The following is a 27,690-nucleotide window of genomic DNA, read 5'->3' as shown; positions in this document are numbered from 1 at the left end:
TGCTGCTCCCGGAAGGCTCCTCTCCTCAGAGCGCCCCCATAGACGCCCCCTGCTTCCACCCCCACCCACTTAAGTGACCTTCCTTATAGTGCCCCCCAACCCCCTTTCCCAGTCCGGTCCTGACTGACTCCCCACCCCGGGAAAAAGGCCCTTGTTACGACAAACTCATTCGCACCTACTCAGCCTTCCTGTCCCGCCATCGACCCCAGCCCATGTCCTCCCTCGGGCCCGGAATGCCCTCCCTCTGCCCATCCGCCAAGCTAGCTCTCTTCCTCCCTTCAAGGCCCTACTGAGAGCTCACCTCCTCCAGGAGGCCTTCCCAGACTGAGCCCCTTCCTTCCTCTCCCCCTCGTCCCCCTGTCCATCCCCCGCATCTTACCTCCTTCCCTTCCCCACGGCACCTGTATATATGTATATATGTTTGTACATATTTATTACTCTATTTATTTATTTATTTTACTTGAACCTATCTATTCTATTTATTTTATTTTGTTAGTATGTTTGGTTTTGTTCTCTGTCTCCCCCTTCTAGACTGTGAGCCCACTGTTGGGTAGGGACTGTCTCTATATGTTGCCAGCTTGTACTTCCCAAGCGCTTAGTACAGTGCTCTGCACACAGTAAGCGGTCAATAAATACGATTGATTGATTGATTGATTGATTTCTCTACCCCCACTCCCAGACAAACCTGAATCCCTCTCAGTATGCACAATAATGCCAAACAGTAGCTATACACAAGGCATGGATGAAGAAGGACACTTTCCTTCATCTCCCACGTCCCCCACTTAGTCCATAGCATTCACCGTGAATTTAGGAAAGCTCATTTTCTCTTACAATGGGGCAAGCATAATACTGAGACTTATTTTACTCTACACTGAGGGAGAGGATAGGCAGTGTAGGACTGCTAAGGAAAACCTAAGCAAACACTAGAAGAGGAAAAAATGCTTCCTCTTGCATGTCACCAACATATAGATTTACACCATGCCCTTGTACTGGCAGTTCTCTTAAGAACATAATGTTTTTCAGGGACATGCCCACGGGTGAGATCAGCTTCCAAATCTGCTATCAAGACAGGTACTTGCTATTCCATTCCCTTTTGACAGTCCTTCAAATGTGGTTTAATCAATCAATCATATTTATTGAGCACTTCCTGTGTGCAGATCACTGTACTAAGAGCATTGGAGAGTATAACACAAGAGAGTTGGTAGACATATTCCCTGCCCACAAGGAGCTCACAATCTAGAGGGGGAGACATACATTACTATAAATAAATTAAGGCTATGTACATAAATGCTCTGGGGCCAAGGGAGGGGTGAATAAAGGGAGCAAATCAGGGTGACTCAGAGGGGAATGGAAAAAAAGGAAATGAGGGCTTAGTCAGGGAAAGTCTCTTGGAGGAGATGTGCCTTCATTCATTCATTCAATAATATTTATTGAGCGCTTACTGTGTGCAGAACACTACACTAAGTACTTGGGAAGTACAAATTGGCAACAGAGATGGTCCCTACCCAACAATGGGCTCACAGTCTAGAAGGGGGAGACAGACAACAAAACAAAACATGAAGACAGTTGTCAAAATCGTCAGAATAAATGGAATTATAGCTATATGCACATCATTAACAAAATAAATAGAATAGTAAATATATACAAGTAAAATAAATAGAGTAATAAATCTGTACAAATATATACAAGTGCTGTGGGGAGAGGAAGGAGGTAGGGCAGAGGGCAGGAATGGGGAGGAGGAGAGGAAAAAGGGGGCTCAGTCTGGGAAGGCCTCCTGGAGGAGGTGAGTTCTCAGTAGGGCTTTGATGGGAGGAAGAGAGGTAGTTTGACGGATGTGTGGAGGGAGAGCATTCCAGGCCAGGGGAAGAATGTGGGCCAGGGGTCGACAGTGGGACAGGTGAGAATGAGGCACAGTGAGGAGGTTAGTGGCAGAGGAGCGGAGGGTGTGGGTTGGGCTGTAGAAGGAGAGAAGGGAGGTGAGGTATAGAGGGGGCGAGGTGATGGAGAGCCTTGAAGCCAAGAGTGAGGAGTTTTTGCTTGATTCATAGGTTGACAGGCAACCACTGGAGATTTTTGAGGAGGGGAATGACATTCCCAGAATGTTTTTGTACAATCTGGGCAGCAGAGTGAAGTATAGACTGAAGCAGGGAGAGACAGGAGGATGGGAGATCAGAGAAGAGGCTGATGCAGTAATCCAGTCGGGATAGGATGAGAGATTGAACCAGCAAGGTAGCGGTTTGGATGGAGAGAAAAGGGTGGATCTTGGTGATGTTGTGGAGGTGAGACCGGCAGGCTTTGGTGACGGATTGGATGTGTGGGGTGAATGAGAGAACGGAGTCGAGGATGACACCAAGGTTGAGGGCTTGTGAGACGGGAAGGATGGTAGTGCCGTCTACAGTGATGGGAAAGTCAGGGAGAGGAGAGGGTTTGGGAGGGAAGATAAGGAATTAGGTCTTCGACATATTGAGTTTTAGATGGCGGGCATACATCCAGATGGAGATGTCCTGAAGGCAGGAGGAGATACAAGCCTGGAGGGAGAGAGAGAAAGCTGGAGCAGAGATGTAGATTTGGGTGTCATCAACGTAGAGATGATAGTTGAAGCCGTGGGAGCAAATGAGTTCACCAAGGGAGTGAGTGTAGATAGAGAACAGAAGGGGACCAAGAACTGACCCTTGAGGACCCCCTACAATAAGGGGATGGGAGGAAGAGGAGGAGCCTGCAAAGGAGATTGAGAATGAATGGCCAGAGAGATAAGAGGAGAATGAGGAGAGGACAGAGTCTGAAACCAAGGTTGTATAGCGTGTTGAGGAAAAGGGGGTGATCCACAGTGTCAAAGGCAGCTGAGAGGTTGAGGAGGATTGGGATAGAGTTGGAGCCATTGGATTTGGCAAGAAGGAGGTCATTGGTGACCTTTGAGAGGGCAGTTTTGGTGGAGTGTAGGAGATGGAAGCCAGATTGGAGGGGGTCAAGGAGAGAGTTGGTGTTGAGGAATTTGAGGCAGCAAGTGTAGATGACTTGTTCTTCGAGTTTGGAAAGGAAGGGTAGGAGGGAGATAAGGTGATAACTAGAAGGAGAGGTGGGGTTATGGGGGAGAGTAATTGTCTGTCTGATATGAAGAGGGAGCATGTTCCATGCTAGAGGCAGGATGTTGGCAAAGAGTTGGCAGTGAGATAGATGAGATCAAGGTACAGTGAGAAGGTTAGCATTAGAGGAGCAAAGTCTGTGGGCTGGGTTGTAACAGGAGTGCAGCAAGGTGAGGTAGGAGGGGGTAAGGTGCTTGAGTGCATTAAAGTCATTGGTAAGGAGTTTCTGTTTGATGCAGAAGTAGAAGGACAATCACCGGTGGTTCTTGAGGAGTGGGGAAACATGACCTGAATGTTTTTGTAGGAAAATGATCTGGGCAGCTGAGTGAAGTATGGATTGGGGTGGGTAGAGAGAGACAGGAGACAGGGCAATCAGCAAGGAGGTGATACAGTAATCAATGTGGGATAGGATAAGTATGGCATTTAACTTTGGTATTTGTTAAGCGCTTAAGTATGTGCCATGCAGTGTACTAAGCACTGGGGTGGATACATGCAAATTGGACCTGACAGTCCGTGTCCACACAGCGCTCACAGTCTCAATCACCATTTTACAGATGAGGTAATTGATGCCCAGAGAAGTGAAGTGACTTGCCCAAGGTCCTACGGCAGACAAGTGGCAGAGCCGGAATTAGAACCCATGGCCTTCTGACTCCCAGGTCTGGGCTCTAGCCACTAAACCATGCTTATTAGTCTGCAGGTTCACTGTGCCCCTAATGTGGTAGCAGTTTGAATGGAAAGGAAAGGGTGAATTTTAGTGATGTTGTGAAGGTTGAACCGACAAGACTTAGTGATAGATGGAATATGTCGGTTGAATGAGAGATGATTTAACGATAATGTGATTTAACGTGGGGCTCACAATCTAATAGGTGGGGAGAACAGGTATCAGCTTCGTTTTACAGATGAGTAAACTGAGGTCCAGAGAGATTGAGTGACTTGCCCAAAAGTTACATGCAGGGAAGAAGTGGGGCCAGGGTTAGAATCTGGTCTCCTGACTCCCAGTCCTGTGATCTTTTCCCAAGCTATACTGCCTTCAAAACTTTTCCCTATTGCCTCACTGCCTTAGAAATTATTTAAATGACATTTGTCATCATGTCTCAAATGGAGCATCCCTTGAATTGTGTTGCTTTCCTTTAAAAAAGTTTCACTACTCAATGATTTTTTTTCTGTGCCCTGAATTTTATTGATTCTTCTCTGGGGTGTGCAAATCTTAAAGATCATCAGGGTAACAGAAGATGGAATATTAGTGGTATAACATAAGGTGTCTTTTCAAATATAACCAAAAACAGCACTCATCTTTCCCCAACCCATTCATATAGTGGACTTTTATTCAATTGTTTTCAGTTTTATCACTTTTTTTTTCTTTCATGCCTCGCTTTTTCTTAGTCCTCCCATCCACTGAATATCTGCACCTCAGATTAATTCTCACCAGATGTGGAAGTCTGGACTTTTCCAAGCTGAATTTCATGTTATTATAGTCACTCCACGTCCCTAACTGTTTTAGAGTCCATTTGTACTATTTCTTTGACCTTTCTGGTGTTTCCAACACCTCCCAAATTAGTGTCATCTGCAACATTCACTCACATGCTGTTTTCTCCCTCCTACAGATCATTAATAAAGAGGTTAAACAGGAACAGATCTAACACTCCACTCCACAGCAAATGATAAAGGACTGGAAGAAGCAAGTTTCCTCCCTGGATGCCAATGCTAGTATTGTACAGATGTAATATAGTAGAATAACTCTCTCTACTAGACACCTCCCCTTGACTGGCTACATGGCCATTTATCATTTTCTTTGATTAAGTTTTTTCATCTTGGTTTCAGTCCAGGAGCCTGTAGCATTATCCAAGCCCACGTGAATTAATTTGACAGGAATTTTCATGAGAAGAACTATCAAATCCTATAGAACAGTTCAAATCTAACATATTTCACTCCTGAATTGCCTTTATCCACTCATTTGGTAATTCTAACAAGCTCCCTTGATTTAACATCTCTCCCTCTAAATTTCTTTGTTAACATCCCATTGTGCTACCTACATCCTCAAAAACTGTCCTCTGAGCCAAAAGAGATCTCTGGTCTCTCGGTCCTCTACACGTGTCGTAAACTATTACCTCCCACTTGGAATCTTTAGCAATCCCCTGTAGACTGCAAGCTCATTGTGAACAGGGATTGAGTCTAATTCTATATTGTATTGTACTTTCCCAAGTGCCCAGTACCGTGTTCTGCATGCAATAAGTGCTCAATAAATACTGTTGATTGATCCTCCCTCTAGGTGTTGTCTGTCTCCCCCTTCTAGACTGTGAGCCCACTGTTGGGTAGGGACCGTCTCTATATGTTGCCAACTTGTACTTCCCAAGCGCTTAGTACAGTGCTCTGCACACAGTAAGCACTCAATAAATATGATTGAATGAATGAAAACCAATTCCTGAAGCAATCCAATTTACATAGTGCTTTCTTTTATTCCTTCATTGTCTAAGCATGCAGTAACAAGGCTATGCCTAGGTTTTTGGTGGTAATAATTTATATTCCCAGAATGGGAGAATCTGATCTCTGTCAGGTTTAGGGAAAAGGGAGATCTCATAATCATAATGTTAGAATTAACAGAAAGATTGAGAAAATGATCATTGCTCTTAAATGGCATAATGTTACACCATCAAAACTGTCTGCATTATTATTTGAATACCTACCGTGTGGAGAAAAATGTACCATGTGCTAGGAAAAAAAAGTAGAAGTAAAAGACAAAGCCCCCTCCCCTGAAAGAACTTGTATATGTATGGGAAAGACAAGCAGACACAAATTGTACACATAGAATGGGAACAAAGGGTAAGAGATATGAAAAAGATTTAACTAGTAACAACAAAAGTTATCAAGATATGAATAAATAGATATTTATGAGTGTGAAGGGTAGCTGGTGACATAATATAGCTTGTGAAGGGATTATTCAAGAATGCCTCCTGGAGGAGGTGCCTTTTCAGAAGCAACATAGCCTAGTGGAAAAACTCCGGGATTGAGAATTGGAGGACCTGGATTTGAATCCCAGCTCTTCCACCTGACTGCTATGTGATGATAATGATGATGATGGGATTTGTTAAGTACTTACCATGTGCAAAGCACTGTTCTAAGCACTGGGGTGATACAAGATGATCAGGTTGCCCCACTTGGGGCTCACAATCTTAATCCCCATTTTACAGATGTGGTAACTGAGGCACAGAGAAGCTAAGTGTCTTGCCCAAAGTCACACAGCCGATAAGCGGCAGAGCCGGGATTAGAACCCATGACCACTGACTCCCAAGCCCATGCTCTTTCCACTGAGCCTTGCAAGGCACTTCTCTGTGCCTCAGTTTCCACATTACAAAATGGGGATTTATTACCCATGCTCCCTCCTGTTCATATTGTGAGTGCCATGTAAGATAGGGACTCTGTCCCATCTTGTCTTTTTTCTACCCCAGTGCTTATTACAGTATTTGGAATGGAGTAAGCACTTAGAAAATACCATTATTATCATTATTAATAATAGGATTTTGAAGGTAGGGAGGGACAGGTTTTGTGGATTTGAATAGGGAGGGAGTTCCAAGCAGGAGTAGACTGCTTCTAGACTGTGAGCCCACTGTTGGGTAGGGACCGTCTCTATATGTTGCCGACTTGTACTTCCCAAGCACTTAGTACAGTGCTCTGCACACAGTAAGCGCTCAATAAATACGATTGAATGAATGAATAAATTAATGAATGAATAAGGGTGTGCAAATTGGTCAGAGGATAGTTTAGGTTGAGGTCCAGTTAGGGACAATCCAGGGTGTTGGAAAAGAAAGCATAAAGTAAAGTGTTGGCAAAGAGGCCTGAAAGCAGTAATAAGGAATATGTTTTATGTGCAGAGAACATATTTATTGAGCACTTAGTGTGTGCAGAGCATTTATTCATTCAATCGTACTTATTCATTCAATCGTATTTATTGAGCGCTTACTGTGTGCAGAGCACTGTACTAAGCACTTGGGAAGTACAAGTTGGCAACATATAGAGACGGTCCCTACCCAAAGAGACGGTCCCTACCCAGAGCACTGTACTATGTGCTTGGGATAGTACTCATAACCAATTAACCAATTACAAATTACTAGTAACCAATAACTAATCACATTGGAGAGTAATTAGTAACCATTAGAGTGACAAATATGGAAGCACCTGGAGCCAGACTGACCAATAAGGAAGTTGATGAAATAATCCAGTTGGGAGCTTGGAGCAGGATGGTAGCTATAAGGGTATAGCAGATCTGGGAAATATTGTGCAGAAAAAAGGGCAGAATTTATAGAAAGGTCGAATGTGGTAGGTGAAAGAGAGAAGTTAACAGTGACTCTAAGCTTGTAGGTTTGTGGGACATGGAGGACATTGGTGCTGCTGAATGTTATAGCTTTAAGGTACTGGAAGTCATCCACAAGGAGGTGTCCTGGAAACAGGAGGAAATGTAGAATTATGAGGAAGGAAGGAAGGTGTTTGAGGATAGCCAAATAGGTTGGGAGTCACCTTCATGGAGGTAGATGTTTCAGCCATGTGATGGGGAGAGCCATCAGTGAGGTGATGAGGAATACAAGTGCAAATTGCCTAAAGTAGTTTGGATTGGATTACACATGTGCTTGGGAACCCCAAATCTGAGCTCCTCGACCAGTTGAAGGTGAGCCGCTGCAGGAGGAGTAAGAGCAGGGATCACTGAATGTCCCACCTCCCTCGCCCTCTTCCCCCTCTCTGCCTCCTTGTTGCTAGGGTGGTGACTGGATAGTATAAACCACTTAGAAAATGAATGAGGTGACAAGACACTGCAGCCACTTATCTGTTCATTTTGGAAGACTTCACCTGGCTTGTAGTTCATAAAAACAATGTTTCTTTGTAGAACCGATGTGAGTAGAGAACCCAGAACAATGTCTAATGAGACACTCACAGCTGCAGGGTGAAAAGCAAAAGGAGAGTCAGCACAGGAAATGAAAAGGAGAAGTCTTAAAAGTAGGAGGAGGATCAGAAGAGCACCATGTCAACAAAACTAAGGCCAGAGGGGGTTTCTAGGAGAAGGAAGTGCCTAACTGAGGACTCCAGGAGGATTAGGGTAGAGGCCATTCTTTTTCTTCAAATGTTGTCAAGTCTAGAATCTTGCCTCAGTGGAAAGCAGAGAGATTTCCTTGTAGTTTCCACAGTCAGATCTCTCTCCTTTTTTCTTGAAGATGGTGATTATTGCGGTGCCTTTGAAGTCCAGTGGAATTTCCTCAGTGATCCACATGTTAAGAAAAGCTCAGCAGATGTCTGATGATTAGGTCCCCCTCCCTTCCTTTCAGATTTCTGCAGGAATGTCATCACTTTGGGGTCCTTTTTCATGGCTTTCACTGCAGAGTTTACTTCCTCAAAAGTTTGGGCTAATGTTTACATATTCACATATGCCTTTTATTTTAAAGTCTGCCTCTCCCAGTAGACGGACTGTAAACTCCTTGTGGGCAGAGATCACACCTTTCAATTCTATTGTACTGTGATTTCCCAAGTGTCTCATACAGTGTTCTATACACAGTAGGTGCTCGATGAAGATGGTTGATTGAATGGTTCACATTCTTGATGATTTTCTAAGTTTTGAAAGGTCTCTTCCTCTGTAGTGAAGTCACATTCAGGTATTATTTATAGTGTCCTTGCCATCTATGTAGGATCTCTTATTTGTGATGAGGGTCGTTCCGTTGGTTCCATGACTTTTATCTGGACTTTATTCTACGATATGATGATGGAGCATGAATCTTTGAGATGATCCACTTGAGCAGTGGTAATAATAATAATTATGGTACTTAAGCGCTTACTATGTGCCAAGCACTGAGTCACTCCATCAAATCTCTGCAAAGTTTAAATCACGAGGTTTGAGGACTTTCCTGAGCAGGGGGTCAGTGCCAAGGAAGAGAGAGATAGAACTTACAGCTGAAAGTCCTGTGATGCCATCCAGATGGTTCCCAGATCCCAGGCCAAGGAGAGTGTCTTCACTCTCCTTGTCAACACAGTCCTGCAGCCTGAGCAGAGTGACATGGAGGCTGCTCTTTGGGAGATGGGCCAAGACCCCAGAGGAAGAGTTTCGCTCTGGAGATAAGATGGAGGTGGAGAAATGAGGGTTTGGGGTGGGCAGGCAGGTGGAGAAGAGAACTAAAGAAGTCCCTTTTTCCCCCCTAAGATAATAATAATAATAATAATGGTATTTTTAAGTACTTACTATGTGCAAAGCACTGTTCTAAGTGCTGGAGGGATACAAGGTGATCAGGTTGTCCCACGAGGGGCTCGTCTTAATCCTCATTTTACAGATGAGGTAACTGAGGCCCAGAGAAGTGAAGTGACTTGCCCAAAGTCACACAGCTGACAAGTGGTGGAGCCGGGATTAGAACCCATGATATCTGACTCCCAAACCCGGACTCTTTCCACTGAGCCACGCTGCTTCTCTGAATAAAGATCTATTCTTTATTCTGAAGGTTTTCTGACTCGGCCAGCATGGGGCAACATGGAGGCTGGGGTAGTTTGTAAGAGAAAACTGACAAACATTCAAAGTATGCCATTCTCCCATTTTCAGTTATTTGTGAATTAATAAGAAGCCACGTGTTTTAGACTCTGTCTCTCATCTCTCTCTGAAGCATGAGTCACTCAGACGTATGTTTGTGGTGAATACTGTCCTAGGCACTGGAGAAGATGTCTGAAAGTGTAACACCCAACTTAAACAGTATGAATTAAATTGGTCTTTTTTTTCCAGATCGGTTCATCATTCTGATCATCTATTCTTATGCCTAACCTTGATTTGTCTTTTATGCCAACTCTAGCTTGTACAAATAGAGTTGTTCTCTTTAATGACTTGATATTCACCCCACCCTCAGCACTTATGCATGTATGTGTAATGTAATTTAATGTCTGTCTCCCCTTCTAGACAAACTTCTTGTGGTCAGGGAACATATCTACCAACTCTGTTGTAGTTTTTCAAGCACTTGGCAAAGTGCTCTGCACCCAATAAATATTCAGTAACTACCTGTTAGGCAGCAATAGCAAGGCAGTAGTAACAGCTGGTGAGGTAAGGAGTGGTAGCAGGGCACCCCAAGGGGTGAAGGAATTATCAGGTGGGTAGGGTCTTTCAGGGTGCCTTCCCTGTAGTGGGGCAGAAGGAGCTCTGAGGCTCACCTCGTTGGATGATATGAAACTCACTGACTGCTTTATCAATTGTTTTGTTATCATGAGAAACCTGAGGCACAAAGAAATTGAATGATTGCTTTCATTACAACCCAGCTAGCAATCCCATTCCCACCATCCACTGCACTTTCACAAACACTTAGTGCTATTCTACTGATTTATTGATTGACTTGAATGTCCCTCAAAGTTTCAGCAGGCAGCTGGAGAGAACTGAAAGTGGGATGGGTGGAGGAAGGGAGTGGAAGTGTTATTCTGGGGCCCCACCCCCCAATATAGTTGTGCTCCACACATGCCTAACCTGGGGAAGCAATGCACTTTTCATGATTATGGACCTTCCCTGCCTCTCCCAGAACTCTGACTCACGTTAATTGTGAATAGAAACACCTTTACTTACATCCCTAGGAGTTCTCAAAAAAACCCCTCAAAATAACATCTAAAAAGTTTGAGAGAATGAATATAGAGCACTGTACTAGGCACGTGGGAAACTTCAATACAACAGAGTTGGGAAATACATTACCTGCCCACCTGGAATTTACACAGCAGACAAGTGGGAAAAGACAACAACAACAAAAAAAAATAAAAAGAAGAAAATGAAAAAAAGACTACTTGAATTCTCTTCTCTGCTTGTATCCCTGTTCCCCCTTCCATTTATCCACCTCCATCTTGCCTCTAGAGTAAGGCCTTCAGAAGAAAAAAAGAAACGAAAAATGAATATATATTGGTATCTTCCAGTAGGATTCGCTTGGCAAATATGGGAGCTGCCGTGAGTTTACCTGTATCCTTTACACATTTATTTATATTGTTGGGGAAGATACACTAACGATGGTACCAAAGTGTTTGCCCTGACAACAAACCAACAGCATTCTGAACTGCCTAGTTGCAAAGGATTTTTGTTCAGGGGTACTGGAAAGAGCTAATTCCACAGCAGTAGGATATGAGTTGGAGCTTTTTTTCCCAGTGTAGTGATGGTTTGTGTGGAGCCTTCCCCACTGACTCTTCAAATTTCCCAGTGATTAAAGGAGGCATTGTGAGAGGGATCCAGATATGGATGTGTGCACTAGGGTGGTTGATGGGAAACTGGGATTAGATGATGAATGCTTCAGAGCGGAATTAGTTTTTTTAGGAGTTTTTTTAAGGCAGGGAAAATATAATCTGGCAGATTTGGTCGGGGTGAGGGGAGGGAATCCTATATGGAGAAGGGTCTGAGAAGTAGGAAAGAGACAGGAGAATCAAGACTGAAGTACAGTAAAGGTTTGCTCGGGAGGAGTGAAGAGTGTGAGTTGGGGTGTAGCGGAAGAAACTTCTGTTTGAAGCAGAAGGAAATGGGTTGCCACTGGAGGTTTCGAGGAGCAGAGTGATGAACTGTAAATGGTGTTTTAGGAATATGAACTTCATAGCTGCATGTATGATAGACCTAAAATGGGAGAGACTGGACACAGTGAGACTGGTAAAAATTACCCTAATCCAGACAGGCTCTGACAAGAGTTTGAGCCAGGTCAGCCTGACTTCTAAACTGAGTCCTAAGAGTGAAAAGGGAGGGGGATATCTGGGAAATAAGAGATAACATCAAATGAGGGCGATAAAAGAGAGGAGTCAATGTTTACATCATGGTGTAATCCTCTAGGTCAGGATCCGTTGGGAGTTGGAGTTGGTTTATGAGAAAGGATGAGCAGTTGAGTTTTAGGCATCTAGTACCCTCTATCCCAGTGCTTAGAACAATACCTGACATTTGGTAAGTGTTTAATATCATGCCAAAAAAAAGGTAGCAGTAATGGTAAATGCAATCACCCACAGAATGTGATTTTTGCTGCATGCTGGGCTTATTCTGCTCTCCAAATTTGCTAGTGCCCATTTTCATTTCACTAGCATTGTTGACTGGGGTACTAACTGGGTAATAAAATCAAATTCAGTGACAGCATGAACTTCCATACTGCCCAAGAAAATATTTGGTAGTGTGTAGGATGCGGCATAATCTTGGTTATCTTCACACAACGTCAGTCCACTGCATTGAGCAGAAAGAACCAGCTAAACAACTAATCCATCAATGGTATTCACTGGGAATTTACTTGGGAGAGTCCAGTACAAGTTGGTAGACAAGATCCTTTGCCCACAAGAAGTGTAGAAACTAGAGGATGAGCTAACAGACCAGAGGATGTGATTCATAATGGATTGTATGGCTTTTCAAGTATGTCTCCTAAAGCATGGTCTCCTGCCTGTAGCTACACGGACAGAGAAATGGCACATAGATCTGAAAAAAGCTGTGGAAATTGTTCTGATTCATGCTGCTACTAGTTTCCTCACTGTCTTCTAGCTCCCCTGAGCCTCACTTTATTCAATCCCTTTCAAGCTCTGCCACTTGTCTGCTATGTGCACTGGGCAACTCACTGCACTTCTTGTGCCTCAATTACCTCATCAGTAAAATGGGGATTAAGACCGTGAGCCTTGTATGGGACATGGACTTTGTCCAATCTGATTAGTCTGTATCTATCCCAGTGCTTAGAACAGTGTCTGTCACATAGTAAGTGCTTAATATCATGGAAAAAAAAAGGATCCAAGACTCCAGTTCTCTCTTTTCTTAGCCTCTGCCAAGGATTTGCAGCCAGAAATGGGCAGGCTAGGAATCTATGGGCAGGTTTACTTTTTACAAAAATTCCCTCATTTCAGTACTTTCATTGTCTTCAAGAGTGCCATCTCCTGTCATCTTAGAAAACCTCCTTGGCTGTGACACAACAGACTGGTTCTAAGAGTGTGCTACACTGAAAAGTCTTGTAGGGTTACTATTGTTTTACTTTTTAAGAAACCAATGCTAATATTCATAACCAACTAAATTGGTCCTTCCATAATAATAATAATAATAATAATAATAATGATGGCATTTGTTAAGCGCTTACTATGTGCAGAGCACTGTTCTAAGTGCTGGGGGGGATAGAAGGTGATCAAGTTGTCCCACGTGGGGCTCACATGCTTAATCCCCATTTTACAGACGAGGTAACTGAGGCTGAGAAGTTAAGTGACTTGCCCAAGGTCACACAGCAGATATGGTGGAGTTGGAATTCGAACCCATGACCTCCGACTCCAAAGCCTGTGCTCTTTCCACTGAGCCATGCTGCTTCCATGACACATAGTTTCCAATTTTCTCTCTCTTCGAAAGACAAAGAATTCCTAATTCATCTAGCTAATACCTTTCCTATGCAGATGTGACTTTTTTAATCCATGGATAGTCCATGACTTTCTAATGTCCCACACAGAAGTCCATAACATTGGCATTATCCTCAACCCACCTCTTCCATTCAACCTACATATTCAATTCTACTAGTTTTACCTTCACAACATCTCTAAAATTTGATCTTTCCTCTCCATCCAACCTGCTGCTATACTGATCCAAGCACTTATCATATGCTGCCTTGACTACTGCATCAGCCTCTTTACTGGCATTACCTGCTTCCTGTCACTCCACCTCTCCAGTCCATACATCATTCTGCTGCCTGGATCCTGTTTCTAAAAAGACATTCAGTCCATGTCTCCCCACTCCTCAAGAATTTCCAGTGAGTATCCATCCACCTTGAATCAAACCGAAACTCCTTACCTTTGGCTATAAAGCACTCAATCACCTTGCTTCCTACCTTCCCTTCCCTTCCCTTGCCAATTTCCTATTACAACCCACTCCATTCATTCATTCATTCATTCATTCATTCAATCAGTATGTATTGAGGTCCACATATGTCAGTCCTCTAATGTCAATTTACTTCTATACTTCAATATCATCTATCTATCATCTATCATCTACCTCACCACTGACCCTTTGCTCACAAATTCCTGCTGACCTAGTATCCCTTCCCCTTCATATACAACAGACCTCCACTCTTCCCCCCTTCAAAGCCTTACTAAAATCATATCTCCTTCAAGAAGCTTCCCCAACTAAACCCTCATTTCCTCTATTCCCCTTCCCCTCCTGTGTCTCCTATGCACTTGTATCAGTACCCTTTAAGCACTTGATATTCAGAGCCACAGTACTTATATACAGATCTATAATTTATTTTAATGTCTGTCTCCCTCTAGACTGTAAGCTCCTGGTGAGCAGGGAACATGTCTACCTACTTTGCTGCACTGTACTCTTGCAAGCACATAGTAAAGTGCTTTGTACACAATAAGTGCTCAATACCTAGGATTGATTGATTATGCTTATGTAGCAAAAGCACACACTTATAATAATAATAATAATAATAATGGCATTTATTAAGCACTTACTATGTGCAAAGCACTGTTCTAAGTGCTGGGGAGGTTACAAGGTGATCAGGTTGTCCCACGGGGGGCTCACAGTCTTAATCCCCATATTACAGATGAGGTAACTGAGGCACAGAGAAGTTAAGTGACTTGCCCAAAGTCACACCACTGACAATTGGCAGAGCCGGGATTTGAACCCATGACCTCTGACTCCAAAGCCCATGCTTTTTCCACTGAGCCATGCTGCTTCTCTTATAGTCATTAGTGTGCTCTTCCTAAACGTACAATATGACATCTCCTTTTGAAATTTTTTCCATCAGTTTTTACAATGTGAATTATCTATAGATCAGCTGCCATTCACTCACAGATATTCTGTTATTTTTATACTTCAGCCTTTGTGCTTTGTTCTGCAATTTCTGTCCACAAAATAGGTCATTATTCCCTCTCCTTTAGATGTCAGGAGTGAACTAGGGAAGTTCACTCTAGGGTACAAACCTTCTCTACTGGGTAAGATAGAAGGAAGTGTAAAATTTTGGTCAGAAGTGAAACATCCTCTTTCTCATTGCTTTAGAGTGGAAGCATGCCCAAGGAGTTTCTCTCATCTTCTGGGTCTAAAAAATAAAAATAGCTTTATCCTCGTGTCTAGATCCTGTGTGATTTACATTTGCACTTACTGAAATGTCACCCACATGCTGGGGTTATACAGTTAGAATTTCTCATTTTGAACCGAGTGGATCTTCTAACATCAAGGCTTAGTGCCAAAACATGTTAATGCCCACATCTGTATTTTTATGAATCAAGTCCTAAAAATTTGCATATGTTTTCAATTTAAGAAGACTTATTCCTTTCTAGTGGTTTGAGAAATAAAAATGATCTTTTGTTCCAGGTCTACTATATTACAAGAGTTCACAGTAAGAGCTAAAAACATCAGTGCAAATGTTTCAGTGTGACACTAAAACTCTGACTGCCTTTCATTTTCCACCCAAGCCTGACATAGTCATATAAAGAAGTTCATCCTATGCTTTAGGAGAAAATGTTTCAGTTTAGTGGAAATAAAATTTTATTTGTTGACAAAACACTTACACAGTTTCATAAAGTTTGCTGCAATAAAACAAAAAAATCACCTCTCAGTCTTCTGGAAGTTAATGGTACTACACAGAATGATACGAATGAAAACGTTTTTGAACAATTTTCAAAAATCAAAAGAAATGTGGCAATCTCCAACAAGACAAATAAGCTCCCTGTAGGCAGGGAACACGTCTACCAACTCTGTTGTATTGTGTTCTCCCAAGCGCTTAGTGTTCAGTACTATGTACGGAGTAAGCACTAAATGAATACCATTGATTTATTGATAAGGGACACCTATGGAAGATAAATCAAAGTTTCCACAGGACACAGCCTTATTGTAACAAGGACAAATCACCCAAATCACATGATTTCAAACCCCCTACTTGCTTCTCTAGGAGAGAATCAATCAATCAATCGTATTTATTGAGCGCTTACTGTGTGCAGAGCACTGTTTTGCTCTACCGAGAGTCACTGGTGGTTAACTAGTGCAAGAAATGGCAGGAAATCAGACATATTCATTCACTGATACTGGTTCAATTCAATTCAATCATATTTATTGAGCACTTACTGTGTGCAGAGTACTGTATTAAGTGCTTGGGAGAGTACAATATAACAATAAAAAGACACATACCCTGTCTGCAACAAGCGTACAGTCTGGTTGTGCAACATCAACCACTGCTGCAACCATAGTTTGCCCCAACCCTACATGGGGCTGGATGGGAGTGTGGGGCGAAGTTTCTATCCTGCTCTCAATTGAAGTCCCTAAGTGCAACTTCCAGTTGCCCAGAATTTCTGTCTTCCAAGTATGATGTCCACCACTAAAAATATTTATTCCCCTCAAACTGGAAAGGCAAGCTGCTTCTCCTTAGTCATTTCAAATGTGTAAAAATTGTCACACTCTCTCCAATTTCCACATTCCTCTTTGGTCATAAGTCAAGGTGCATAAGAAAGTTCATTCACTCCTTTAGGTCACTAGTGTGTTATTGCAGTAGGGCCATAAAATGTTATCTTAATGGCCAGATGAAACACCTCCTCGAGTGCCTAAAGTTACATCAAGGTGATCCTTATGCACAGTGGATGGTAGCAATTTAAGTTACAATAAAATTCATTCTAGAAACAGAGGTATATTTGGACAAAATCACAGCTGTGATCCTTCTACAGGGTGATATGATAGAATTTCTCCTGAAGTAAACAATCATTAAAGGATCTGTATTTTATATATATATATATATATATATACCCATATATGTGTATACATATAGACACACACACACACACACACACACACACACGCACATATGTATACACACATATGGATATGTATATAACAGTTACATATGTGCTTTGGCTGCAAAATAGAAACATAAGCTATTTGTATTTGAGATATGATTTACATAGCTGCTGTATATCTTGTTCTTGCTTTGGGAAGGAAAGTTCTCATATGTAGGATTTGTCCCTTGTTTTGATAATCTCTTGAGAATCCTTTTTATTTCTAAGGTATCATCTTCTATTCTGAGTTCAATATCTGCTCTTTTCCTCTCTTGTAGGCTTGGAGAGAAGATTTGATAAAAACATGATGAAGTTTATTCTAACCAAAACCCAAGCATTCTTAAGGCTCTCACTGCCTTGAGCAGCCAAAAGGCAGATGGGTCTGATGGTGAGGGAACGATGTCTTTTCTTCTTTGCACAACCCAGTATGACTGGCAGACTTAAACAAGGCAAATTCAACTAAATTTCTAAATTCAATTTAGCATTTCAGTAACCAATCAATTTTTGAAGGCTAGAAATAGAAATAAATAGATAATGACTAACTGTATGCTCCAAAACAAACCAAAGAAGACATTCACCCACATCAATTTCAACTTTGAGGTACAAATTTTTTCCACCCTAGGAGTCACCTCTGTTTAAGTACTCCAGATTCAAGTAAGGACTTTCTGATGCTATTATAAGCCTATTAATAGAGCTTGGGAAAATACACCTTCTTATAATTTTCTTTTAAGAGCAATAAATCAAACATTCCAAGCAGTTAATTTTAATGTGCTATTATTATCCTTCATAAGCTGTAAAATTCATTGTCCCTATGCCCTAGGGATCGCAATATTACTCAAAACATGAAATGGTTACTCAAAATTGAATGTACTTACAGTATATTATTATTTTCATACTTAAGAATATGATTAAAAAAGCCTTAGGATACCTGAGCAAACTCCTTTAAAAGAAATCGTAAAAGAGATAAATGGATTTCTCAGAGGTCTATTAAATTTGTAATAACATTAATGGAATGACTGATGAACCTCATTAGGGAGTGTTCGTTATGTGTGCACATTTTTGAAAAATTGAATGACACAAAATGGGAGATGTCTAAGATATCTGTGCTCTCATGTACATTTACTTTAGAAAATATAAGATTTGGATTTTGAAAATTGCTTTATCCACCAGAGGTGACAAGATAAAATAAGAATGCATATATATAGTTGTCTTTTGGTTTTGAAGATGGAACTACCAAATAGTTGCAGCTAATACTGTGATAATTATTATTACTAATAATAATGGCTGTGGTATTTGTTAAGGACTTACTGTGTATTAAGTACTGGATTACCCACGGGGGTAGAGATACAAGATAATCAGATTAGACACAGTCCTTGTCCCACATGGGGCTCATAGCCCAAGGGGGAGGGAGAGTAGGGATCTTATCCCCATTTTACAGATGAAGAAACTGAGGCACAGAGAACTTGTGACTCTCCTGAGGTCACACAGTTGAAAGCTAGCAGAGCAGGGATTAGAAACCAGACCTAACTGACTCCCAGTGGTATGCTCTTTCCTCAAGGCCAGTTGCTTCACTAAGGAGATAAGACCAATGGGTGACAGACAAGGCCTTTTGCTCCATGTGCATGTAAACGTTGTCCCTTGCTGCACTGCTGCACTTGTCACCCAAGGGGTATAGTATTGCTTTCATTACTCCCACTTGGTGTCACACTATTCTCTGTTCTAAACAGTTACCCAATTTCCGATTGCTGCATGTCAGGTAGAACTGTCTTTTTCTGCAATTTCTGTCAACCCTCTTTATGGTTACCACATATCTGCTCTTCATAAAGCATCTATTGAGCCATCCTGCTCTGATTCTCTCTTTCCTCTCACATGTAACAAAAGTGATATGAATGCAGTCCAGGAACTCAGTGTCTGTGAGGTTGTTTGGCCATTCAGTGTTGAAGTAAGACAAACAAATAGCATTTGTGGAACAACTCTGGGAGTCGAATGTAGGACATTCAGCTCTTCCAGCCAAATAGAAGGTGGAATACTACAGTAACTTACAGAAATTCAGTTTGGTATGAATCTTCATGCCGTATTAGTGTCATCCACTTTCTGTGAGTCACTCAAAGGACATTCATAATTTGCTTTTCAAACCTCCTTGTCTCTCCTTGCATCATTAGAGAGCATAATGCTTAGGTAGAAGAATTTATGGTAGGATTCAGTTCTGTGTCACCGATGGAGATTTTTGATTGTGTAAGGCTTAGCCCTGTTACAAAACCTCGTCCTCTTTCAGGTTAATTATCAATCCAAATTACTATTCTGGTTTTGAGCAAAATTTCATTATTATCTGTATGTTTTCTTGTGTATACACTTCCAGAGCATGGTTATCTGTGAATGGAAGGTACTATGTGAGTGATCCAAGGACTTCTGATGATGCTTCTGGTCTAAGGATCTGAAAGATTTTCCCCAAGAACTGAAAATTGTGTCCTGATGGTAACTTGCAGATTCTTTGTTAGGTCCTCAAGGAGAGCAGTGCAGAATACACTGAAAATTATACCCTTGGACAAGGTCATGAGCCACTTCAAGACAATGTCATCTCGTAGAAAGAGCAAGGCCCAGGGAATCAGGTGACCTAAATTCTAGTTATAGCTTTACCACTCACCAAGTGACCTGGAGTGAGTCACATCATTTTATATGCCTTAGTTTCCATGTATTTAAAAAGGAGGATAATAAGACCTCTAAATCTCAGACACTATCATGAGGCAAAAAAGAGATTACTGATATGAAAATACTTTGAAGAATACTAGCATTACACAAATTCAAGTTATGACGATGATAATGATGATGCATTGCTTGAATATCTCTGTCTGTATGTAGCTCTTTGATCTGAGAAGCATTCAATTAACCTAATCTTACTATCATCTGCTGGCAGAATTATAGTCTTAATGGTGGGCTGGTACAGAGTATGTTGTGGAAACTCCTTTTCATTGGTTATATTGGTGGACGTACATGGGTGTTTTACTCTGATACAGTTGCTTCAATGTTGTTATAATGTTTCTAACATGATTCTTAGTTCTCCAAAATTTTGCTATTAATTATCTGTGTGCTTTGATGCCACAATGTGATACATTGACTTTATTGTTGATGAAAGATTTAGAACAAAGGCAATACTCAGTCCAGCATGTGGCATCATGTATAAGAACATATGTAAGACTATCTCTTGCATCTTACTGTGAAATGATGACAATCAACAAAGTGCCACTACATAGATCTTGGGTATCCTTTGCTTATTCAGGAAGTGAAAAACTGATGATGATGAAGAGCTGTTGCTTAATACATTCACTGAGCAGGAACAGGCTCCTGCTTGTTATGAAATAATGAGGCTGAATAAATGCTACCACAACTTGTGTAAAACTGATTCATTATCAAATGCACTCTATTATTCTTAACATTTATTTTCTAAACAAATCAAATAGTTTCTTCTCCCAGACTATGATTGTCTTTAAATGTCTAGCACTTTTTGTCTTCATGAATTTCGACTGGACACTGCCATTAATTTGTTTTTGTTCCTTCAGAGATATAGTCCAGTGTTTCAAAACATCTCTTTCCCCCATCCACCTCTCACCTCACATTGAACATTATCCTTCTGGATGAGGCATTTCATGCGAAAAACTAAAGTGGCTACATTCTCTTTGTTGCTAAAAAAGGTAATAGTATCTGAAATACTGATATTTAACAATTTTAAATATTTAAAAGTATTAAATATTTAAATACTGGTATTTAAAAATTGAGCAAGCAGCAAGATAATCTAAAAACTATCATCATTTTATTCCACTGAAAGGGATTCTGTACCTGAAAAGCAAACACAAATCTATCCCTGATGAGACAGGACAATAAAATTGTACACATCAGTGGGAACTGTGCTGGGTATTGTTAAGATTATGAAACCATATATATATATATGAAGAGGAAATCTAAAGGACTCTATTATTTGCTGAACAAAATCCACTAGATATTCACCAGCTCCCAACCTGGGAGCATCAGGAAACTAAAAATCTTATTCCAAAGTTCTGCAAGTGCTAATAAAAGACAAAAATGCAGGCAAAGATTACCAAGTCTAGTGTTCAGTAACCATAGAAAGATTTTTTTGTATAACAAACATAATATGTTTCTTATGCATTGTGATGTTTTGTATTTTTTTAGAAGCCAATATGGCTACATTCATGAGTCAGTATGTGTAACAAGAGTGTAAGGCTTAACTGTGTCACATAAATTTACCAAATTCCTTGGTCTGGGTAAAGTGTTACATTTGAACATCATTAAGTCCCAAATAATTGTCCAGGTAATTGTGTGTGATGTTAGCTTCCATAATACAAAGCCTCATGTTTAAGGGAAGTTGCACAGATTAAAATATTTTGGAGAGCGGCAATACCCAACAGCTATACCTTATATTCTCAATTTTAAAATGTGCTGGTTACAATCTTGATTACTCAATTACAATGCAGTAGTAATCTATATTCAAAGAAGGATACTTATTTAATCAGGTAGATATAGTCCTTATCAGAGGGTGTTAGCCATGACATTTGAAAAACAGAATTGGCACAAATCATGGTGAAAGACTTCTTAAGGCTCCAAATGTCAAAACCAGGAAAGATGATACTAATAATAAAAGACTTACTAATAGTTCACTAATTCATTAAAGAGTTATGTTCTTCCACTATTATTCATTTCTCCTCAGGTTTATTCCTCCTTTATCTGTCAATATGTATGTCACTAATCACTACATAAGCTCCTAGCAGCTTTTGCAAGTAAAATAAATCACAGAGCCCCAACATTTTTAGACATTTTGTACAGTTCCCCAAAGCCATGCATGTATGCCTAGGATATACCTAATATTTCCATGCATTTTAAGTGATATAAACTCTTGTATTCATTCACATGTTGCATTGGCTTGCAGAGTGTCATGACAGGCAAACGCCGAGCATTTCTATAATTTCCACAACATATACCAAGTGTAAATGCAAATACTCAGACAAGAATTATTTCTCTCAGGAAACAATATTCTAACATCTGAAGAGCAGATACCAATCAAGAAATGAAGGTCTATAATATTGGAGAACATGCTAGGAGATATTTAAAGTTCAGACAACACAACAGTAACAAGTGACAAATAAATACAGTCTAACACTCACACAATACAATACTAAAATTTAATTTTAAAAAATGATATAAAAGATGATTTCTCACCCCTCAAGACAAAACTGGAACTTTGGTTTTGGGGGCCGGTTATGCCCAAATGCCCTCCTCATCATCCTGTAGACCAGATATTAGGAGGTGCACAGAGAAGATGTTAGCATTGGAATGAAAGAAGAAAAGGTTAAGTTACAATTTGGTGCATTTTAAAGCAAACTGATCTTGACCGTTAAAAATAGAAAGAGAAATGGCAATTCAAACACTACACCATCAACCTGCCAAATTAACAGCATGAAATTTGTATCTAGGGCAAGAAGCACACACAAAAATTCATCCATCCACCTCAAACCTTGTGTCTAAATTGGATTATACAATTAAAATTAGCCTATATTAACAAATGGTTTTTTAAAACCATGAAATCTAAATACACATTTATTGTATGATTTATACTTTTTTGATAAGCACAAAACTACTTACAGAAATAAAAATACTCTTGAATTATGCATACTACCTGTAGTATGTTTTAAGGAGGATAATAGTTTCTTGCATTTATTATAGGTTGAGAAAAATTAATATGTTGAATATCTAACAAAATTTTTTTTAAAAAATGTGCTTCGTCACATTTGGATCTATTTTTGTTTAAGATTACAGAGAGGAAAGCTTGACATTTAAATATCTGGATCCACATACTATTCATAAAAACAAGTGGGCAGTGCTCTGTGAATGAACACTTCAATTATGAGGTAGGAGACTTCGGATGGATGATGAAATACATACAGTTTATACTCTTGATTTTCTTGTGTGCAGAATCTTTTATATTAATGAATCTACATTCAGTTTAGAAAATATGTACATGATCAAAAAGAAGCCGTAATTGGTAGTATTTGACCCATTTTTTCTAGAAAATTTGAAGCATTCTCTACCCATTAATTTATCATTATCACACCAATCCTATTTTCTGCACCATTTCTGAAGTGAATTGATTGGATTTATTACAGAGAAGGAGTATTTTGTGCCCAATTCAGGAAGAAGGAGGATGAGTGGTGGTCTGCCCAAACTCTGACCTGACTCATTTTAGAATGGAATGCAAACTTTTTCCTAACAGGCTTCAAAACAAACAGCCATAGCACATTCCTCCTTGACCAGTCTTCACTCCATTGCACATTTAAAGTACAAAATATAGACTGGGAATTTTATGACATATTTCAGAACCACAATAATACAAAATGCATTGTCATTTCTTAATTTGCAAATCTAGCCTAATGCAAATTACCTGCACTTCATAAAATACCAAAAAAGCAAATTAAACAAGTGGTAATTAATTATGATTGAAAGAGACAGGAATTTTAGCTTGAATATATACTCTGCCAAAATCCTACTGCTCCTAGTTCATTGTATGAGTAAAAAGTGCTCCCAGATGTCAACTGTTATTAAAAGCCAGATGTTAAGATAGATGTCTCATTTACTGCTGAATAAAATAAGGAAATATGACAGTCCAATATAAACTTAGCTATCATTTAAAAAAGAAGAAATGTGGATAAATTCTTCCAAAATTAACTGGAAATGTTTCTTATTTTTAAGCTTTGCTCATCCAAAAAAAAAAAAAGAGAAAGCAACAAATGGCAAAAATGTCTTCTCTGGAGATCAAATACTGCAGTTGACCCTAATCACACAATTAGTTGGGTTTTGGTTAGTGTCCATTTGGAAAAAAAACAAAAATAAAACCTCATAAGTTAGCAAAAAAAGGGGAATCCAAGTATTCCCAAACATTTGCAGCTGCACTGCTTCAATTGTTCACATTAAAATATTTTTAGGAATAATCTCTCTTAAAATGAATATTTTACACAAAAAGCATCACTTTTTCATGTTTCCATTCATAGTTAATACTATTTGTAATCTTTTTTATTCTTACCAGGCATGTTATATATAAGGAGAGCCTTTTTTTGACCAATTTTCCAGTAGATTCTATGGATGTTGACTTGTGCATGATACCACCTGTGTTCCTTATCCACAATAACCATTAATATCAAAGCTTAAGTAAAGATGGTGAAACTAATATAAAATGATATTTAGAATAAGGGTTTTTGAATTTCTAAATTGATTTTTAATTTTGCTGAAGAACTTATGATGGGCAGAAAGTAACTGTAGAAAAATAACAACAAAAATAACAATAATACCTTGAATTTATATAACTTTTGTATTTTTCGACATTTGTTTAATACTAATACTAATAGTTATGGTATTTATTACACATTTACTACGTGCCAATAATTAAGCTAACTGGTGGGGTACAAGATAATCAGGTGGGATGCAGTTTCTATGTCACATGGGGCTCAGTCTTAAGGGAAGAGGAACAGGCATCATATCCCCATTCTGTAGATGACAAAAACCAAGACACAGAACAGTTAAATGATTTGCCCAAGATCACACAGCAGGCAAGTGATGAATTTGGTATCAGGACTTTGCTCCTCCAACTTCCAGAACTGTGTTCTTTCCAGTAAGCCATACTTCTTTTTCATATTAATTATCTCACAATAATCCTCACAACACCTATATTAGGTAGGAAATGGCAGGAATTTGTTATTCCCAATTTACAGATGAGGAAACTAAGGCATGAATGGCCAAACTGACTTGTCCAAAGACAGAACAAAACAGGCCAGTGTTTGAGCTGGGACTACAATTTAGTGGTTGAACTGGGACTCTCTTGCCCATGCTCTTTAGGTGAAACCTAAGTTTTGAAGTACAGTGTCTTCAAAAATCAGGTCTACTTAATTTTTTCATCCTAGGAATTTTGATTAGGAGTGAAGTGACTGAAGCATCCTTGATGGGTGAAAATCACTTGCCCTGATGTAAACTGAAGGGTAAATCATTTATTAGCTGGTGAGAAGCAGCATGGCCTTATGCATACAGCACGGGCCTGGTACTGAGAAGGACCTGCGTTATAATCCCTGCTCTGCTAGTTGTCTGTTGTGTGATCTTGGGCAAGTTACTTCCCTTCTCTGTGCCTCAATTACCTCTTCTGCTAAATGGGAATTAGGGCTGTGAATGCCATGTGGGGAATGGACCGTGTCCAACGTGACTAGCTTGTATCTGCCCCAGTGCTTAATATAGTGCCTGGAACGTAGTAAGAGCTTAACAAATACAACAACAACAAAAAAGCAATGAATATGATAATCCAATATGATATCCTGATGAGTCAGAAGTTTTAGAAACTATTTAAGGTACAACATCACACAAACCTCAGTATATCACTAAAAACACCTGCAACAATATCAGATTTGTTAAGCAGGCTTTTTAAAATTATAAAATCGCTTTATTAGTTTGACCAAAGTTGAAGTATGCTATTACTAATCCTGACCAAATACCCACATAAAGAGCCATCTTCATTCCTTTAGTGCCAGGGCCTTCTGTATAAAGTAATCTTAATCCAGACTCCATTTGTGGAAATGAAGAATGTTTTCAATGCTTGGAATGCTGACTTTATTTAGCTACACACCTCCAACCCACTGTGGATGCTTATCAGACATTTATCTCACTTTTCAAAGCCGGGGAATCTGGCTGAATGTGTCAGAAGAGCAGGATTTCAATGTGGGATTTATGATGCATCCTGTTTCTGGTCCAGCCAGTCTTTCTCATGGTGGTTCCAGCTGTGGGCTTGGCTGGAGCCAGGAATTACAGACACGTGTGAAAATAAAAACAAAGGGGCTAAGCCTGGGAAAGTGGGGGACTGAGCCTTTTCCAGACTACAGCTAAGTTTGCCCCGGGTTCAAGTCTAAACTTTCAATATGGGAACCTGCTTCTTACTGCTCAGGTTGCTTAACAATTAAGCTTGCATTTCTGCTAATGTCTTTTACTGTGACATTATTTATATGTTTCAGTCACTGTTTATATGTAGTTATTGGTGGTTCTTTCTCCTCCAGAAGATCATATACTCCTTCAGGCCTCAAACTGAGTCTCCTTCCTATTCCCTCTGTGAGTTTGTATAGTGTTCAAATTTGATGTGTGTTGCTAAGTATCAATGAAGGATACTTCCTTTTTACGACCTGGCTCATCCCAGAAAGAATTCTCCTTGGGATTCAAATTCTCCGTAGCAGAGATTTCTCTCAAAGCCTCTTCACACCTCTCGCTGTTGGCTCCTCAATCAGTACTGCATGTACTGATGCTCACTTTTTTATTGGCTAATTGGGGACAGCACAGAAGAGGATGCTTCATCTTTAAAACAGAAAGTGGTTTCTTTCAAGCCTTTGGTTCAGACACCACAGGCAGTGTATTCTACGGGGTTTATGCAGACATAGTATTTTGGAACCATCATAACAACTAAAAATGGAGCCCTTTTTATGATTAAAATGAGGTCATGAAGAAGACTTGATGGGCCTTCCTCATTCATTCTTAAGTAAAACCTTTCACGGTTTGCTATACAACATATATTTCAGTGTGAATTCAGTTAGGATTTTCTTTTTCTTTTAACTAAAATAATTCTAACCAGCCAATTTTTGCTATAATGCACTGCATCTTCCAATAGTAATAAATTAACTTTGCCAGAGTTGCTTCAAGGAGGTTTGGGAAGGAACTGAGATGGATGAACTGCAAAGTTCTCTGGAAGGTTTGCAGCACAAACTGAAATTTGCCATTTGTGATAACTCCAGTAGCCTGTTATGCCTCCTGAAAATAGAAGTGTCCCAGACTTTCTAGCAGGTAAGATGAAAAGGACATGAGAAATGCCATGCTCTATCTATTCAGCCCAGTATTCTGGTGCCAAAGGTGGGAGGTAATGAATGCTTGGAGCAGCTGGATGAATGGCTGCTCTTCCTGATATTCTCCTCATGGATATACCATCTAACACCTCTTGCTTTTTCTTCAAATAACCCCTCAAGGAACTACATTGTGGCACCCTGGACGCTGCTCCAGGCATGCCCTATCTGGCAGCTGTATGGATTTACTTAGTGGCAGAACACTCTTCCAGATCTCTCTCTCTCTCTTTATCTACCAGATAGACATATGAAACCACCACAACTACCACCTTCACACTGTGACATCCAGCATCCTCGGCAACTCCCTCTACCAGACCAGCATGCTGCCTCTCCAAGAACCCAAATCGGCTCTCTTCCATGTTACCAAGGAACCTCTATTCTGAACTGCCTTTAAAAAAAAATGGTTCTTGTTAAATGCTTACCATGTACTAAGCCCTGGGGTAGATTCAAGATAATAAGTTTGAGCACAGTACCTGTACACGTTGGGCTCACAGTCTCAGTCAGAGGGACAATAGGTACTGAATTCCCATTTGGTAGATGAGGAAGCTGAGGCACAGAGAAGTTAAGTGACTTGTCCTAAGTCATAGAGCAGGCAACTGCTAGGACTAGGATTAGAATCCAAGGTCTCTGACTCCCAGGCTTGGACACTTTATAATAATAATAATAATAATAATAATATTGGTATTTGTTAAGTGCTTACTATGTGCCAAGCACTGTTCTAAGCACTGGGGTAGATACAAAGTAATCATGTGGGTCTCACAGTCTTCACCCCCCATTTACAGATGAGGTAACTGAGGCACAGACAAGTTAAGTGACTTGCCCAAGGTCACACAGCTGACAAGTGGCAGATCTGGGATTAGAACCCACAATCTCTGACTTCCAAGCCCGTGCTCTTTCCACTAAGCCATGCTGCTTCAAATACACCTTTCACCACCCTGGTGGGACAG

General features: G+C 40.2%; 1 protein-coding gene across 9 annotated transcripts in view; it reads right to left on the bottom strand.

Moving 5' to 3' along the window:
- Window positions 1-27,690, bottom strand: part of ERC2 (ELKS/RAB6-interacting/CAST family member 2) — a 1,114,913-nt gene that overhangs the window by 230,823 nt on the left and 856,400 nt on the right. For all 9 annotated transcript variants that reach the window (XM_038740432.1, XM_038740438.1, XM_038740433.1 and 6 more), the window contains one exon: window positions 22,047-22,112. In XM_038740432.1, the coding sequence (XP_038596360.1) occupies window positions 22,086-22,112 (27 nt within the window). In that variant the 3' untranslated portion in view covers window positions 22,047-22,085. The remainder of the gene's footprint in view (window positions 1-22,046; window positions 22,113-27,690) is intronic.

Source organism: Tachyglossus aculeatus, chromosome X1, assembly GCF_015852505.1.
Source record: "Tachyglossus aculeatus isolate mTacAcu1 chromosome X1, mTacAcu1.pri, whole genome shotgun sequence".
Lineage (NCBI taxonomy): Eukaryota > Metazoa > Chordata > Mammalia > Monotremata > Tachyglossidae > Tachyglossus > Tachyglossus aculeatus.
Note: the sequence above shows the minus strand (reverse complement) of the source record. Positions and strands in the feature narration are given on the sequence as shown.